Here is a 16577-nt window from a genome sequence, read left to right on the forward strand (position 1 = left end):
TGGTGATTGGGGTAAGGAAAGCAGATCATATTCTTTTAGTCAGTTATAGGGTGAAAAGAGAAAGTGTTGTGGTATATAAAATGAACTCAGCATTTGTTTTTGTTTTTTTTCTCTTTTTTTCTGAGACAGGGTTTCTCTGTGTAGTCCTGGCTGTCCTGAAATTGCTCTACATGTAGACCAGGCTAACCTTGAACTCACAGAGATCTGCCTGCCTCTACCACCCTGATTGCTGAGATTAAAAGTGTGATCTTCCATGCCAAGCTTGAACTCAGCATTTCCACTACCCTTTCTGTCTTTAGTTGAAATCTGTGCTCTGCCTGGTGGCCACTATCTGAAATCGTTTTTATTTGCCTCCTCTACTGGCAGCTAGTGTTTTTGTCTCTGGGACTGCCATAGCTGACACTCAGTACATAGTGAAGAAAGCCAGGGTACTTGAAGGCAGCTATCATTCTTCCTTTGCCTACTTGTAGAACTGAGTCTCAGAGAAGTCTATAAAAAGCTCAAGATAGAGATGGGGACAGGGAGAAGAGAGAGAAGGTCTAATGTGGCAACAGGGATCATGGGTTCACTGAAAAGGTTCCTTTGGCCATGCAGACTTGGCTCTCTGGAAGCCTACAGCATGATGCTCAATAACAAGGAGGCTGTTTTCTCTTTCGTTCTTCTGTATGGGATAGCTGGCTTCTCTTGTTTACTGTAGTCCTTCCGGTGAGCACCACTCGTGCCTGTGAGTGAGAAACATGGAACTAGCTCAAGACCCCACAACAGGTGCCTCAGGGGGAAATTCAGAAATGAGGAATACAGAGTAGATGAATACTTTGAATTTTGAGTTTCCCCATTTAGAAGGTAGATATCTCTTGTTAAATTTATTTTCTTAATATAATATTTGATTAATTCTTTGAGAATTTCATTTAATGAAATTTGACCACATTCACCCCAACTCCTCCCTATGACTCCTCCCAGATCCACCCTCACCTTTCCACATCCCCAAATATACAATTTTAAAAAATAACTCATTAGGTCTAATTTGTGCTTCCCGGATACTCATGAGTGTAGGACCACTGGACAGTGACTCTTCTTTTTACAACACCTTTTTGTGGGGATCTGGGTCTAGCTAAGGGGCAGATGTTCCTACAGCATGTCCTTATGCTCTCTGGATTCAGTCAAAACCTGGGCTTTGTGCCAGAGAAGGAGACATGAAGATATAATAAAGGCAGTGGATTCTTTGTTCAAAGTAATGTTCACAGTATCTTAAAATCCTCCTTCCTTGACTCACACTTAGCCATGACGTCACTTAGCACTCACAGCACCACACTGTCATTTGCATTGCCATCAGCACCCAGATTTTCATGGGTGCCTTTGGTGATTCAGCATACATCTATGCCATGTGTATAAGAATCATCTTCCTGCAAGTATGACCTTGTGAAGATCTGGCAGGACCAGCTGAACAGTAAGTCCTGTGCGGGTACATGCAAACCCGAGTTTTACATCAGTTTATGTAACACGTGTAAACAATTTAATCTTTCAATTCTCTCTTTGGTACAAATGTTACGATAAAGCAGACATCAGAACTGGCTTGCTGAGAGTCTGCTGGCAGAAGAGACTGCAGTTTGCTTCCTTTTCTCGGCTAGGTGGGTTACAGTGTTGAGGGCTCTTAGCACGTGTGTTGAGGAGACTCACGTCATATGCCCAGCAATTTGTGTCATGCCTGGAGTTATGTTTACTCCACCCTTGTAGGTATTTGGAATCCTTGGGTCAGAGTGGAGCCCTAGCTACGCACACTGCAGCAGCTCCGGAAGGGCAAGTGCATCAGGGAGATGTGGTTTGGAACTGTGTCCACGTTAGCATGAACACTGGGGGAATAAGAGGGCGGGTCTTAACTATACCTTTTGTTGCCAAAACTATGGAACACTAGGTGGTGATTGGGAGCTTGCTCAGAGCAATTAAGGAACTTGTGACTTTGGGCAACTGACAAAGTTTTCTGAGCCCCAGCTTTCTCATTTGTAAGCATAGTATCATTGCAAGGATTAGAAAGTTGTGAAAAACACAAGGCCAGGTATGTAAGGTGTTTAATAGATGGGGGCTCTTGTCATAATTATCACCCTTGTTAAATAATAAAGTTTTACTAGTATATTCTAAGATACTAATCTGCTAGTCATATGTTTTCTTGATATGATACCTGATTCGAAGCTAGCATTTCAGATGTGTTGTTCAAATAGTGCTTTTAAGGACATTTCAAGTAAGTCGTTGGCCTTTGTTACTTAGTATATGTCTAAGCAGTCATCTCTATATATTCTGGTTACCCCAAATGCAGTGCTTGTAAAGCCTCTTCATAGACTGAGTTATCTCATAGACATCTACAGCATAGACATTTGCGAAGGGTCTGCTGAATCTAGGTGTGTGCTGATTCTTAGGGACACAATGAGAGCTGAACAGACCCAGACATACAAGCCCAAGAGTCAAAAGAGGATGGCTGTGAATTTGCAGCACCACATAGCAGTGTCCAGAGAAAGGGCCCAGCTATAAGGTGTGTACAAAGAAGCAGCTGCCAAACTCACAGAGGAGGATGAACACAACTTCATAAGTAAAGTAAGAGCTTCCTGAGCAAGGGTGCTTGAAAAGCCCATTTGATCATTGTAAGAACACATGTTTAGTGGAGCGATGTGAAGGGCACGGAGCATTTGGAGCATGGTATGGTGAAACATCTGCTAGAAATATAAAGTTTATGAGGGAACGGCAGGACATAAGGCTGGAGCTAGCTTGTGAGAAGCAAGTATGATCCATTGCTACGAGAAATGGAGAATCAAGGGGCATTACACTTCACACTTTATTTTGTGCATGTGAATAAAGGTAGGGGATTAAAAGGTCAAAAAAAATCATAGCACATATGGCTAGTGATTTCACCATTGTTTTAGTGGCCAAGGAAGGGTTTTCTATGCCTTCCTGATACTTATTAACGACACAAAGGGATTTTGTGCTGCTTCAGAAAAATACGCTTGCGTCTTGTTTAATGATTCTAGGACAAAAGCTCACTTTCATTTCATGGGTCCCTTTGTGACTTTGTTAAAAACTCTTCTGTTTCTTGACCGTGAGGTTCTGTGATTTCGCACTGATGAGGTCTACAGGAGGACCTGAGTTGCAACAGTAGGTGTGCCCACGTGTCTCTCTGGGCCCGATTCTCTAGTGACACTATCCTTCCTCAAAGTCGGCCTGGTTTCTTTTCCCCAGTTCAACATAAGAACATTCCCATTCTTCCCACTTCCTCTTCCCAGGGCCTTCGGCAGTGTGTGTGGTTCCTGCACTCAAGATGGGACATTCCGTCAGTATGTACACAAGGCATCCTCTGGGCGGGTGTGTGACTCTTCAGGTTTCTGGACACCAGAGGAGGCTGTGGGTAAAGTATCATGGATTTTTTTAAACTGATATTTTAGTGGCCATCGAGCATGGGTCATGGATGAAGCAGTGGTGTATGTTCGGGTGGTTTTGTGAGTGGGTGTGGGAGAGACTGCAGAATAATCCCAGGGTCTTGGAAACACTGCCGCTGCTTCCGCATGCCGAGTGTCCTGTATTGATATAATGTGACAGTGTCAAGGCTGTGAGGATGCAGGGGCTCTGAGAACCCAGCCTATCACAAGCATAACCTCAGGGTGAGCTAGGGCCAGAACTGTTGCCTATGTCTATTTGTCTGAAGCATCTTTGGTGCAGGATGGTGTAAGCTAAGTTCTATCAGGATAGTAATAGAGAACACATTGCCGAGAACACTCATGCGCTGGCTGAGAAAACCTGGGTGGGGGCAGGGTGGACTAGGTGTTCCACACGGATTGTTCTCATCTACACTGTTTTATGAGTCTATTAATCACTGGTACTGGTTGTGCTCTGAGTGTGATCTAAGCTAGGCTCTAGAAGGGAGAAGATGTTTTTCGTTATTTCATTTCCTGTCTCTCCCCCAAGTTATCTAACAGTCACATACTCACTCACATATGCATATCAGGATCTAGAAGGCAAATTCCAGCATGAGTCTTTTCATTGCCAGGGCAGAAAACGCTGTTGGCATGGCTTCTAGCCCTCATGATAAAGGCCTTGGCTTCCTGCCACCGCCATCTTTTATTTTGTTGTAGGTTTTGTTTTTGTTTTTTTGTCATAATTTCTTCTTTAAGACAGGGTTTCTCTGTGTAGCCCTGGATGTCCTAGAACTAGCTCTGTAGACCAGGCTGGCCTCAAAATAAGAGATCCACCTGCCTCTGCCTCCATGTGCTGGGATCCAATGGAGAAGGCCATTATGAATGCTGGCTCTTTACTATTATTTTTTATATCTGCCTAATCATTCACTTCTGGACATCCTCCCCTCTGTAGGTACTAAGAGCCACAAAACTACAGAGAAAGGTGTGTTAGAAACAGTCTATTTGAATTCATTTTCAGCCTTGATTGTGACAAGATAAACAATAACAATGAGCAATGTGTCTGGGCTCATAGTCATTCAAGTGATAGAGCCTCAAGGAGAAAGCTGGATGGAGATGATTGACAGCTCTGATCATATATGAATCTGCTCAAAAGAGAGATTTGGGGGGAAGAATAGAAAGTGAATGTGAAACTCACAGAAATGGACTTTTCAGGAGACTGACAGTCTGCACAAAGCACTGTCCATGGCAAACTGTTGAGTGGTGGGACTTTAATGCTGCTCTGACTCCTTGACCCAGCACTGCATTCATTTTAATTTGAGGAAAAATTCAAAGCTATCTGACAGAGATGAGAATTTCAATTTATTGGTACTAACTCTTGTATCTCGAAACAAACTGAGTCAACTCTCAGGGCTTCTATTCCATATTTCACAGGATTGGACTATAGGAACATTTGATTTGCTAGTGTTAAGAGATAACAATTGAAAAAAAATACTGTTAGGAAAAAAAGTGGCCTACTTTTTCTTTAGAAGGGAAAATGACCAGGTCATATTTTAAACACACACATATAAGCAGCTTATATGGTAGGGGTTAAATATTAGCACTTATTAATAAATAAGAAAATAAAGACTCACAGCATCTGGCAGAGTGTCTAGTAGAGCCTCATTATGCCAATTTCCTGTTCAATATTTGTAGTTCAATTCCCTTATGTGATACGAAAGAAAATGACATTTATAAGGATTATTTTTCCTGTGCTGTCAACAATATATTTATACTATTTGATTTTTTTTCTTCCTTATATTTTTACTTGGCTGATGAATTCTCAATTTTCCTGCCCCATCACATGTGTTTCCATTTCCTGGTTTCCTACACATGGTTACCTACCTGCATAGAAGTACTTGAGCTGAAATGGAAACTGCAACACATGACTTTAAAGTTTGGCTAACAGTCAAGGTGCCAAGGTGGGAACTTGGGAAATAAAACTTTTGTGAAGAGGACCACAAAGAGGATAACAATAAGTTGAAATTATCACTGGCCTTTAGAAATGTTAGCATATCATAGTTATTAATAAACTAAGTGTAGAAAGTTATCTGCTCAACTTTTTAAAAATAAGACAGTTTAATTTTTCTGTATTAGCCTCCTGGTTCCTCCTATGATTTCATTATCCCATTCTAATTCCACTCCTTGTAGATTTTCTTGATAAAAGTCACCATGTACAAATGATAGAGTAGTGAAGGAAGACATTTACTGCTACACTTTTGCCCCTGAGGAGCACTTAGACAATCCACGAAATGATGGGCTTTCTGTGGAGAATTCTGATGTCTCCTTCATCCATTTGTCTGCTAATGTGGGCCGCTCTCTCTCACAATTTTAATGATGATGCCCAATGCATCTTTTCTCTCATCTCCCCAGGGCCTCCTGATGTGGATCGTCCCTGTGAGCCTAGCTTGCAGGCCTGGAGTCCTGAGGTCCACCTGTACCACATGAATATGACTGTGCCCTGCCCAGAAGAAGGCTGCAGCTTGGAGCTGCTTTTCCAATACCCAGTCGAAGCTGATACCCTCACACTCTGGGTTACTTACCTCTCTGTGAACTCTTCCAAGGTGCTCTTTGACATAGAGATCTTGCTGGAACACAAGGCATCTGTGCACCTTGGGCCCTATAACACTTTTTGTGACCTGCCGCTCACCATCAAGCTCTACGTGGATGGAAAGGTCTCCGGAGTAAAAGTCTACACCTTTGATGAGCGAATGGAAATTGATGCTGCTCTCCTGACTTCTCGGCCCAATAGTTCCTTGTGTTCTGAGTGCAGGCCCGTGAGTTACCAGGTTCTCCGAGAGCCTCCTTTTTCCAGTGGCTTGCCCATGGTGATGATACACCCACACAGGAAGTTCACGGACATGTAAGTTGGGTAGCAGAATCTTCTAAACTGTGGGACTTGTAGGTACTTTGTTTCAATTAGGTTATCTTTGCTTCCAGTTTTTAATATGCTGGTATGCTTCTGGTTGGAGAAGAGTTCAGAATTTCAGGAGAAAGTTTGTCTTAAGCAACAAATATGAAATGAAGAAAAATACTTCACAGAAAAGGAAAATTAAGGGCTTTGACTGCTAATGTCGTCATTATGATAACGAGGAAGTGATTGGATGAAGTCTTTCAGTTGAAGGAGTGAAATTAATACTAAAGTTGATCAGAAGCAGGTTTTTGTGTCTTGCAGCAATTTTATTTTGGATTCCTTCTTATAGCTTTCCAATAATCATCGTGGCTTCCATAATTTTCAAGTTATGCTTGAGTCCATAGTTATGCTGAGAAGTCACAGGTCTTTCATATGTTAAACACGGCTTCATGATTCGCCCATAATGCATATATTTTTCTTCCTTTTCCAATTTCCTCTCCTCTTCTTCTGTCTTTTGTTTCTAGTTTTCAATTATTTTATTTAGTGTCTTTTTTTCCCTACATTTAGTGAGGTTGGCTATGTTCCTGGCACAGTGTACCAGGATACAAATTTATCGCTTACCTTAGATGCTGGGATAGTCAAAGGCAAGCCCTTCCACTTCTGACTCTTCTTAGAGACAGTAGAGGGCATACCAGGTTATAATAGTTTGATCAGAGGGTACACATTGGTTAAATTCTGCCACGATAGAAATGATCAGATTACAACAGCAAACTTTATTTCATTATTCTATCTATGGGCTGGGTGATATCCTCTAGACTGATTGTTTGATTTCAAGATGACATCATAAGCACATTGGGGCCCTCGGATGAGACAGCTGACATGGCTGGGAATGTGAGGACCCTTTTCCTGAAGACCACTCAAGCCCTGTCCTAGGCTGCTTCTCACAGGTGAATGACCATTTCCAAGAGAGTGTCTAGAAGCAGGGAGAATAAACTCCCCGGAACTGGTAACTTCCAAATCTCTGCTGGAAATTACTCTTGATTATGTTACATGGAAAATTCCAGATTCAAATAATGAACCACCTGTCTTAAAAAGGAGAGACAGCAGTCCCACAAAGTGGAGATGTCACCCTGGCTAAGGTAGACATCTGGCAATCCACCCCAGCTACATAGCCGACAAGAAAACACCCAGTTTGCGGCCCAGGACATTCCTCTTTCAATGGCTGCTCTCTTCTTTAGTATCAGAAGACTGGAAAAGTGGTTAAAAAAATATAAAAGTGGAATTCAGGCCATGAGGTACATTTAGAAAGAAAACTTAGAATGATTTAGATTCTGTAGTCAGGCAGTTGATAGGATGTTTGTTAGATAATGATATTTGCATATGAATATTTAAGGTCAATAATGTCCTGTTTTATGCATAGAAAACTAAGGCTTGCCTTAAACTGGGTTGCTGAGCTAATAGACGGACCTACTACAATTCCAACTCCTTCCGTCCTCTCTCCTCAGTAGAACACTGCCTTTCCCAGACCCTGCTCACGGGAGACCCAGCTACCTGCTGCTTTGTGTTTCCCATAAGAAGAATAAACACACAATGGCATTTCTATCCAATCTTGTCCATGGCTGGACAAGAATAGAGGAACTCAACCATCAGCATTGATGGGGCTAAAACTGGGCTTACATTAGAAACATCTGGCACCCTTGAGAGAGGATTTCTTTCTCAAAAGGGAAAATTAATTCGGATATATAAAAGGTTTTAATATTTAGATGTCTGTTCAATTAAAATGTCTAAAAACCAGTATAGAAGATTTTAAAGGTACTTGGGAAATCCCAGGGCATTTCCTGTTTGCTGTTTGCTACATCAGATTGTTGGGTGGTGGTGCTCTGGTTGCTTAAAGAGTCTATTAAGGAAAACAGAGTTTTGGGAGGAGATTCACCCTGGGCCATCCTGGCAGCCTAATAATTCATTAACCCTTTTCCTACTAAATAAAGGTCTCATGTCACACACTCCTGATTTATTCAAAACACCATGGACCAGAGTCTGATAAATCCCCTCAATCTCTCAGGTCAACTGTACCAACTCCAGTCTTGGTATTCAGAGATAGAGACCAATTTAATATGTTTCATTTTTTTCTTTTTGTTTTGTTTTCTTTTTTTCTTTTCTTTTTTCTTTCTTGGCTTTTTGAGACAAGGCTGTCCTGGACTTGCTTTGTAGAGCATACTGCCCTCAGATTCATAGAGATCCACCTGCCTCTGCCTCCTTAGTGCTAGGGTTACAGGTGTGGGTCACCATGTTTCTAACTGGAAAAATTTTAAACCTCTTCCAAGTAATGATGAGTTGTGTTCTACCTTCTATGAAATATGTGTTACAGTCTTTCCATGGCAAGAATTCTCTTTTAAGAAAACCGTGGTCGACAAATCCAAGAAAGAAGCTCTAATCTTCACTTAATTTGACTACTTTAAAAATACACATGACTGGTTTTTCAATTATTCTTCTATAACCTTGGTTAAAAATGCTACATACCATCCTCATATCTTCTCAGGGACTATTACATTGTTAACTCACCAAGCACATACTAATACATTTACTAGTGGAAAACATCTAGGGCCAACAGAAATCAATATTTACTCAAGCACGGAGCTGCTCGTAGGAGTGAGCATTGATCTTTGTTTCAGACAGTTGGCAGCTTTCACATAATAGCTCCCTGAAGACACTACAGAGGACGCTTAGTGCAGCACCACTTTGCAGATGTGATGGTCACAAACTCATTGATTTCCACAGGGAGGTCGTCCCGGGGCAGATGTATCAGTATCAGGTTCAAGCTGACGCTGGCGGAGAACTCGGAGAAGCTTCCCCACCTCTGAGCCATGTTCATGGAGGCCCTTACTGTGGAGACGGGAAGGTGGAAAGGTGAGTCATGTGCGAGAGACAGCGTGAGTTAGGTCGTACCCAACAGCTCAAAGGGGCTCAACCTCGGTTTGAGCCAGACTAAACTTTAAAAAATGAACAGAAGCAAGGGACTATATGAGTCTCGTACGGAAATAACAAAATCTGGGGTCTTGAGAGGGCGCTGTCACCTCTGCATAGAGCTGAAGGCATTTATTCCACTCTGCTCCCCAGATTGCTGAGGTTTTGGGGCTGACTCTCTGGGGCCCCCTTAAGGCCTTCGTGTGTCACTGCAGGGCAGTGAGGTAGGTACAGAATTTATGCAGATAAAGCTTAAACAATATTGAAGGAGGATATAATTTGGACCAAGGATCTGCTTGTTCAGTTTTACTAAGTGGATGCGATTGGAGGAAAAGGGGTTAGTCATTCGATTCACTTACTGTGCAATTGCCAAATCTTCTGTAAGTATCACCATTAATTAAGTATAATTAATCCTTTGGTTCCTTAACATTCCGTGATCCATTGTCTATTGTTTGTCTGGAACTTGTCCAAGTTTAGCACTGACATATGTCCAGTTTTAAGATATACAGGACAATTGGTCAACTATCATCTAAGTTATCCTGGGAGTGGAAATCTGTGAAGTAAACTATGATGCATCGCCAAATTCTGTCCCCTAGTAAGACAGCCCGTGTTTTAGTTTCTCAGACCTGAAAAATATATATTCAGTTCTCTAGTCTTTTTTGGGAGTCCTTCCAACTATCGATCACTGAGCGTTGTTTATCTCCTTGGTCTTCTGAGATCCTAAAGTGATGGTATAATCCTATCCCATCCTAGACACCCACTGTTTCCTTGTTTCCCATAGAGACACAATAGAAATCGCTTACATATGTAAACTTCAGTTGTTTGTCCTTGTACCTCCCTAGTTCATCCTCACTTGCTAGCTCTCTTCTTGTGCCGATCTTCAATTGTGGCCATTGGGCATATGTAGCAGAAAGTGATGCAGGGCCATCTTCCTAATTTGGTAGCTGTATCTACTCCCATCCCTTGAAGTAGCTTAACTAGAGCTAGCAATTCTCTGCTAGTGGATCTCACAGTGTTCTATGTCAAAATTAACTCTTTATGTGTGTGTGTATGTATATATATATATACATTTATTTATTTAATTTATTCATATTACATCTCAATTGTTATCCCATCGCTTGTATCTTCCCATTCCTCCTTCCTTCCTGCTTTCACTCTACTCCCCTCCCCTATGTCTGTGACTGAGGGGGACCTCCTCCCCCTGTATATGCTCATAGGGTATCACGTCTCTTCTTGGTAGCCTGCTATCCTTCCTCTGAGTGCCACCAGGCCTCCCCATCAAGGAGTCATGGTAAAAAATGGGGCACCAGAGTACGTGTGAAAGTCAGACCCCACTCTCCACTCAACTGTGGAGAATGTCCTGTCTATTGGCTAGATCTGGGTAGGGGTTCAAAGTTTACTGCACATATTGTCCTTGACTGGTGCCATAGTTTGAGCAGGACCCCTGGGCCCAGATCTGCCCATCATAATGTTCTTCTTGTAGGTTTCTAGGATCCTCTGGGTCCTTCTATTTCCCCATTCTCCTGTGCTTTTCTCACCTAGAGTCCCAGTAGGAAGTCTTCCCCTCTGTCCCATTTTCCTGGTAAGTGAAGACTTTCATGGGACATGTCCCTTGGGCTAGTGTCCAGATATAAATGAGTATATACCATTTGAAACTATGATACATTTACACTATGGAATACTATTCAGCTATTAAAAACAAGAATTCCTGAAATTTGTGGACAAATGGATTGAACTAGAAATGATCATAATGAGCGAGTTAACCCAGAAGCAGAAAGAGTCAAAGTTAACTCTCTAGCCTCTGTTTGCAGTCTTTGGCTGTATAATCAGTACTACTGTCCAAGAGAGTCATTTGTGAATCCCAGCTGTGGTTCACCTGGGGGCATCACAATACAAAAGGCAAAAAAGGGGCCATGTAAATTGCTTAACCCACTTGGTTCCAGATAGAATGCTATCAAATGAGGGACTATTGAGGGCCCCAGAATGTGGAGCAGCACTCATTCAGAAGTTGATTTTCTTTGTACATTCTGTTCACCTGACGTCTGACACATATGGCAGCCAAGACGTCAAAATGTGGTGACTGCAACTAAGTGTGCAATATTTATTCTAATTTAATTTAAGGTAATGTAGTTTTCAAGCTGAAACTCAATTTAGTTGTTGGAAAAATCTGTAAGTATAACTTGAAAGTTTGAGACAACTTCAATAGATGAATCAACCTTTTTAATTACGAATATGAAATTGAAGTAAAAGTCAAGGATTTAAAGTGAGATTTAAGGCAAAGCGCATTTTAAAGGCAGTAGATTTAAGTGTTTGGGATACAAAAAGAATGCTACATGTCTCATCAAACATTTTATATTGATTAGAAATTCAAATGGTAGTGTTTTAAGTATCTCTAGGTGGATAGAACACAGTATTTTAAAGTGACTACTAGAAGTTTCGAAATTACATGTATGACTCTCATTAGATTGCTATTGGGTAGCACTGTACAACATGATATGCAATATGCTCATCTTAATTGTTTACCATTTTAAAAATAAAGCTGTAAATTGCCTCTTTCCAAGATTACATCCCAGCAAGGAAACAGTGTAGAGTCTCTAGATTGAGCCTCCCTCCATACACCAGTAATCATGGAATGGAGCTTTGGGATGTTTCCTGGATGTCACATGGTAAACTAGGAAGCTAGGAAAGTCTCTCTCTAGTGAAACATATTACCTTCATATGAAAATGTGAAGCAGTTGGAGAGATGGCTTGGCAGTTAAGAGCATGAGATGCTCTTCCAGAGGACCTGGGTTCAAATCCCAGGACCCACAAGCCTGCTTACAACTGTCTGTGCCTCTTATTACAAGGGATCTGATAATCTCTTCTGGCTTCCTCAGGCACCAGGTGCACAGACATGCATCCTGGCAAAAGCATACACAAAAACTATAAATAAATAAATCTTTAAAAGATTATTTAAAAATATATGACATAAGATGTATATATAAGGTAGTTTTAGGGAGAAAAACTTTGCTTTTTGTTTGTTTGTTTGTTTGTTTGTTGTTGTTGTTGTTGTTGTTGGCATGAAACCCAGGATTTCTATCAACCGGGCTATGGTTCTACTCCTAGCCCCACCCACATTTCTTCAACTATGCTTTTCCTATGTTTTTATTCCTGTCTCTAGTTCCATCTTATAACTTAAAATATTATTGCTGTGTTTTGTATCAAAACTATAGTTTTTATTTATATATAAGCAGTCTTATGTCTAATTCATCTTTAACTCATCCTCTTAGTATACTTTGAATAATGTCTGGAGCTATTTGTCATATCTTGGTTCTGAGAACATTTTAGAATTTCAATTTTCTTTATATAGGGAGCTAAAGGATATACTCATTTTGGACATATTGAAATGAAATGTAAAGGAAAAATGTTAAGTCATAATCATTTTGGAATTGACAAATTTTACCTTTTCATGCACATCTCAACTTATTTATTTTCTATATTGTTCTCATAGCATACTTTATGAAAGAAGTCTTATTGTAGAGTAACTTACCTCAAACTACATTTAGTCATCAACTAAGGTTCAAAGATAACATCTTCTTTCCACCTGTAGCATACGGTGTCTGGCACTAGTCAAGTCACTAAAAAACAGTGACTTGGATTCTGGTTATGCCACTGATTGGCTAAGACAGCCACAATTGGTGCTACAAGTCTGAATTTTACAACTTCATCTTCATAGAGGAAAATGATCAAGTGAAAAATGATTTAAAAATCAGACAAATTAAGTAGTAAATAAAATGGCACAGATGGGAAGGCCCTCTCATCACTTAGCTGTTTCTGTTTTGTTGGCTTTGCTGTTTTGTGAGAGAGGGCCTTTCTGTGTATCCAAGGCTAACTTGGAATGCTCTGTGTGTCTCTGGAGTAGTGTGCACTTCAGGGCCCTGGAAAATCAACTACTTTTTAAAATGGCCAATGTTTTTAAATTAAATATACTAAATATTTTTATATAAAACACTAGAAACACATACAATTCCATTGTATAATATTCAAATAGGTTAAACATACTCGTATATCATATTTTATATATTACTTTCTTCCAGTAAAAACAAGTCAGTTTGCTCTAGCTTGTTGAGTATGCTATACATATTTGTTTTAGTCAGCTCACTGAGCACATTAGGACATTCTCCCACGTCATTGTAACTCAGAAGGCACCAAACATTTCCCCATCACTCCCATTTCTCTGGCCTTCCTAGTCTCTGTTAGCCACTATTCTCCTTTCAATGTGCATGAGATCGACTTCTTATATTCCAAATATGAGCAAGGTCACAGGTTACTTCTCTTTGTGTGCCTGCTTTACTCAACATAATGATCTCCATCCATGCTGCCCCAAATGACTGAATTTCCTTTTTCCTTTGAGGCTAGATAGTGTTCTAGTGGCTGTGTGTCACAGTTTCTTTCTTCATCACTTAGGCAACTTCCATCATTTAGCTAATTTGAACAATGCTGCAATGAACATGGCAGTACAGACATCTCTTTGACATACTAACTCCATTTTCTTTGCATATACCCAAGAATGGGATTTCCAGATTACATGCTAATTGTGTGTGTGTGTGGTGTATGTGTGTTGTCCTAATCAATTTCCTTCATCCATGTTTTATAATTTGCATTCTAAATGGGATTGCTTTCTTGATTTCTATTTCCTGCAACTGAGTGTTAATATATAGTGATGCCACTGTTTTTCTAAATCATTGGAGCTAATAAATAAATACAGAAAAATTGAAAAATACAAGCCAGCTATTTCCAAGGCTCCATTTATCACTGGCCTGGTGGAGAGCCTGCCAGGCATGCTTTTGAGGCACGGGAAGTTCTCCTGCACGCTCTTGAGCCATAATACACTTAATTTCTAGGAATCCCTACAACCGTCGACCACGCCAATCTATCATTTTGCTGAACTCACGTCTACTTTAAACATTTGTTTGTTTTAAATCTTCTGTAAATTATTAAGTATCTGTTTTTACACATCTTTTAATTTTCAAAGCACAATGAGGCGTTTAAATGAATTGATGGCAGCTGAGTGAGAAAAGTTGATTTATGTGCGTATTAATGTATATTTCTAGGAGCATAGGAGAAATGTGCGACGATGGAGACCTGTGGAATGGAGACGGGTGCTCAAAAGCATGCAAACTCGAGGAAGGCTTCAATTGTGTAGGTGAGTCTAGGGGGGTTATGTCTTACCTTTAGAGCTAGACCTGTGCCTTGTTCTGTGAATTCTTCGTATCCTATAGCTCAATGATGATTAAAGCAATAACACCAAAAACTTCACATGATCTCTTTAACCATGGAAAAAGTAAATGGAGTCACAAAAGGCTTAATTTGTGCTAGTTAGGACTTGAGCCAAGGGAGAATAGATCTAGAATTTCATGCTAAAAAGATTGTACTGGTTCCCAGATTGACCTTAGAAAGGTCTTTTCTTGAGTCCTCATGCAAACATCAAAACACAGATAAGCAGAACAATCATGTGGGCTCTACTACATATCAATTAGGGTCAGGAAATATTCTAAGCTGGATGAGATGCAAGCTATCTCTCGATACCTATGTTTAATACACGAGATGAGAAAGGCCAGCAGAGGGTCCCGGTGTAAAAGTTATAGCTAGATGACGTCATATCTCAATCCTTGGCATTAGAGGTAGCACACATCCCCCCTAGTAATGATAAACCCATCCATGGACAGGTTCCTCAGAGGCAGACTATTTCCCATTCATATACATTGCAATGATTGTCTGCAGTAGACCTCTGCATCAAAGTTGTTTTGAACATCAGTGCATTTGAAACCACTTCAGTACCCGTAACTCTTAAGACAATGTAGCATATTACAATATGTAGAGCTTATTAAGGTGTCAACTACTACAGGAAACACACTGAGAGCCAGAGGTAAGTCATAGAATCTTAGCATCACCCATCTGTCTGTCTAGTTCTCTACCCATCCACACAATGCTGTGTAGCATGTGTTAAATAGTATCACATGTTGTGCTTAGTGCCTGTAGTGTACCAACATCTGAAGGAGATGGACCAGTCATAGCTTGGAGTCTGGCTTTGCATTTAGAGAAGTCACTTCCAGCCAGTCCTGAGATACGGTCACACAGCTTCTGCTTATGTAGTCCTGGCAATGAAAAAATGTACTTGAAACAGACAATTCTGTTTCACAATGTCCTCATCTTTTGTAAATTTTGGTCTCCCAGTTTTCATTTTGTAAACTGAGGCTCAGAGTGTCTCAGTGACTCATCAAAGAGCATACATGGGCCCTGCCAAGCTGCCCTGGAACTTAACTTCCTTTATATTCAATCAAGTGAGATTTTCTTACTACGAAGCTTCAGAGGATACATTTTTTCCTGTTTTATTTGACTACCATTCAGATATTTGAAATGCCTCTTCACTATTCCCCTTTCCAATACAAACATCCCCTCATGTGATTAGGTTTCCAGACCCTTTCCTATTTACCCCAACCTGGCACGCTTTGTATGGTCAATGCCCAGAAAGGGATCCAATACCCCAGATGTGGTCTGGCTGTGCAGAGTATACAAACCAATTACCCCCCGTTCTGTGCACAAGTATTTGTTAATGCCACCTCTGTTTGTATCATTTCTTCTTGGTAGCCTCATAGTGGTCACATACTGAAAATAAACACACATTCTCTGCACACTTTGCCATCTCCACTGTGGCTCAAGTCTCATTTAACTCAAGCACAGTATTCATGTTATTTCTATCATATTTGATCTTTGGACTCATATTTTCTCATCCTCTAATTCCAGTAAGACTATATGTCAATTATTTTAACTATACTTAAATACAATATTTAAGCTTATATTGAAGTTATTGACTGAGTTAAATTGATGTGGCATATTCTACTATTAGATATATTTTTGATGGATAAATTTATCATATGCTAAGCATATGATTTTACTCTGTCATTTTTCAAACAAATTAGATTGGAAGGTACCATCTTAAATGTGATTTTAAAGTAGTCTATTATTTTCTTATAGAATTGCAAAAGAAAAACACCAGACCCCCCAAAAAAGTTTTTCTTTTGTGGTTAAAAGAAAAAAAAAACAAAAAAATAAGAAGGAACAGTCTCTGAGTTATGGATAGAAAATATGTTATTTATGCATACAGTTGTCATAAATAATAACAAAAGCAGAGAGAGGCAGTCAGCTTGCTCCACCAGGAGTGCTATTTCAAATGTACATGTGCTGGATGAGAGGCTGGGGGTGCCATAAATTTGATAGACTGTAAATGAAGCCTTAAATGGGCTTAGAACCATGTCCTGTAAAGGGAGGCTTACACTATCATG

The 16577-nt window shown here is 40.3% G+C and overlaps 1 protein-coding gene across 3 annotated transcripts in view; it reads left to right on the plus strand.

Annotated features, from left to right (window-relative positions):
* PAPPA2 (pappalysin 2) overlaps nucleotides 1-16577 on the plus strand; it is a 232112-nt gene that overhangs the window by 97532 nt on the left and 118003 nt on the right. For all 3 annotated transcript variants that reach the window (XM_084794567.1, XM_084794566.1, XM_084794568.1), the window contains exons 7-10: nucleotides 3270-3391; nucleotides 5808-6297; nucleotides 9067-9195; nucleotides 14346-14437. In XM_084794567.1, the coding sequence (XP_084650693.1) occupies nucleotides 3270-3391; nucleotides 5808-6297; nucleotides 9067-9195; nucleotides 14346-14437 (833 nt within the window). The remainder of the gene's footprint in view (nucleotides 1-3269; nucleotides 3392-5807; nucleotides 6298-9066; nucleotides 9196-14345; nucleotides 14438-16577) is intronic.

Source organism: Acomys minous, assembly GCF_964271855.1.
Source record: "Acomys minous genome assembly, chromosome: 1".
Taxonomy (NCBI): domain Eukaryota; kingdom Metazoa; phylum Chordata; class Mammalia; order Rodentia; family Muridae; genus Acomys; species Acomys minous.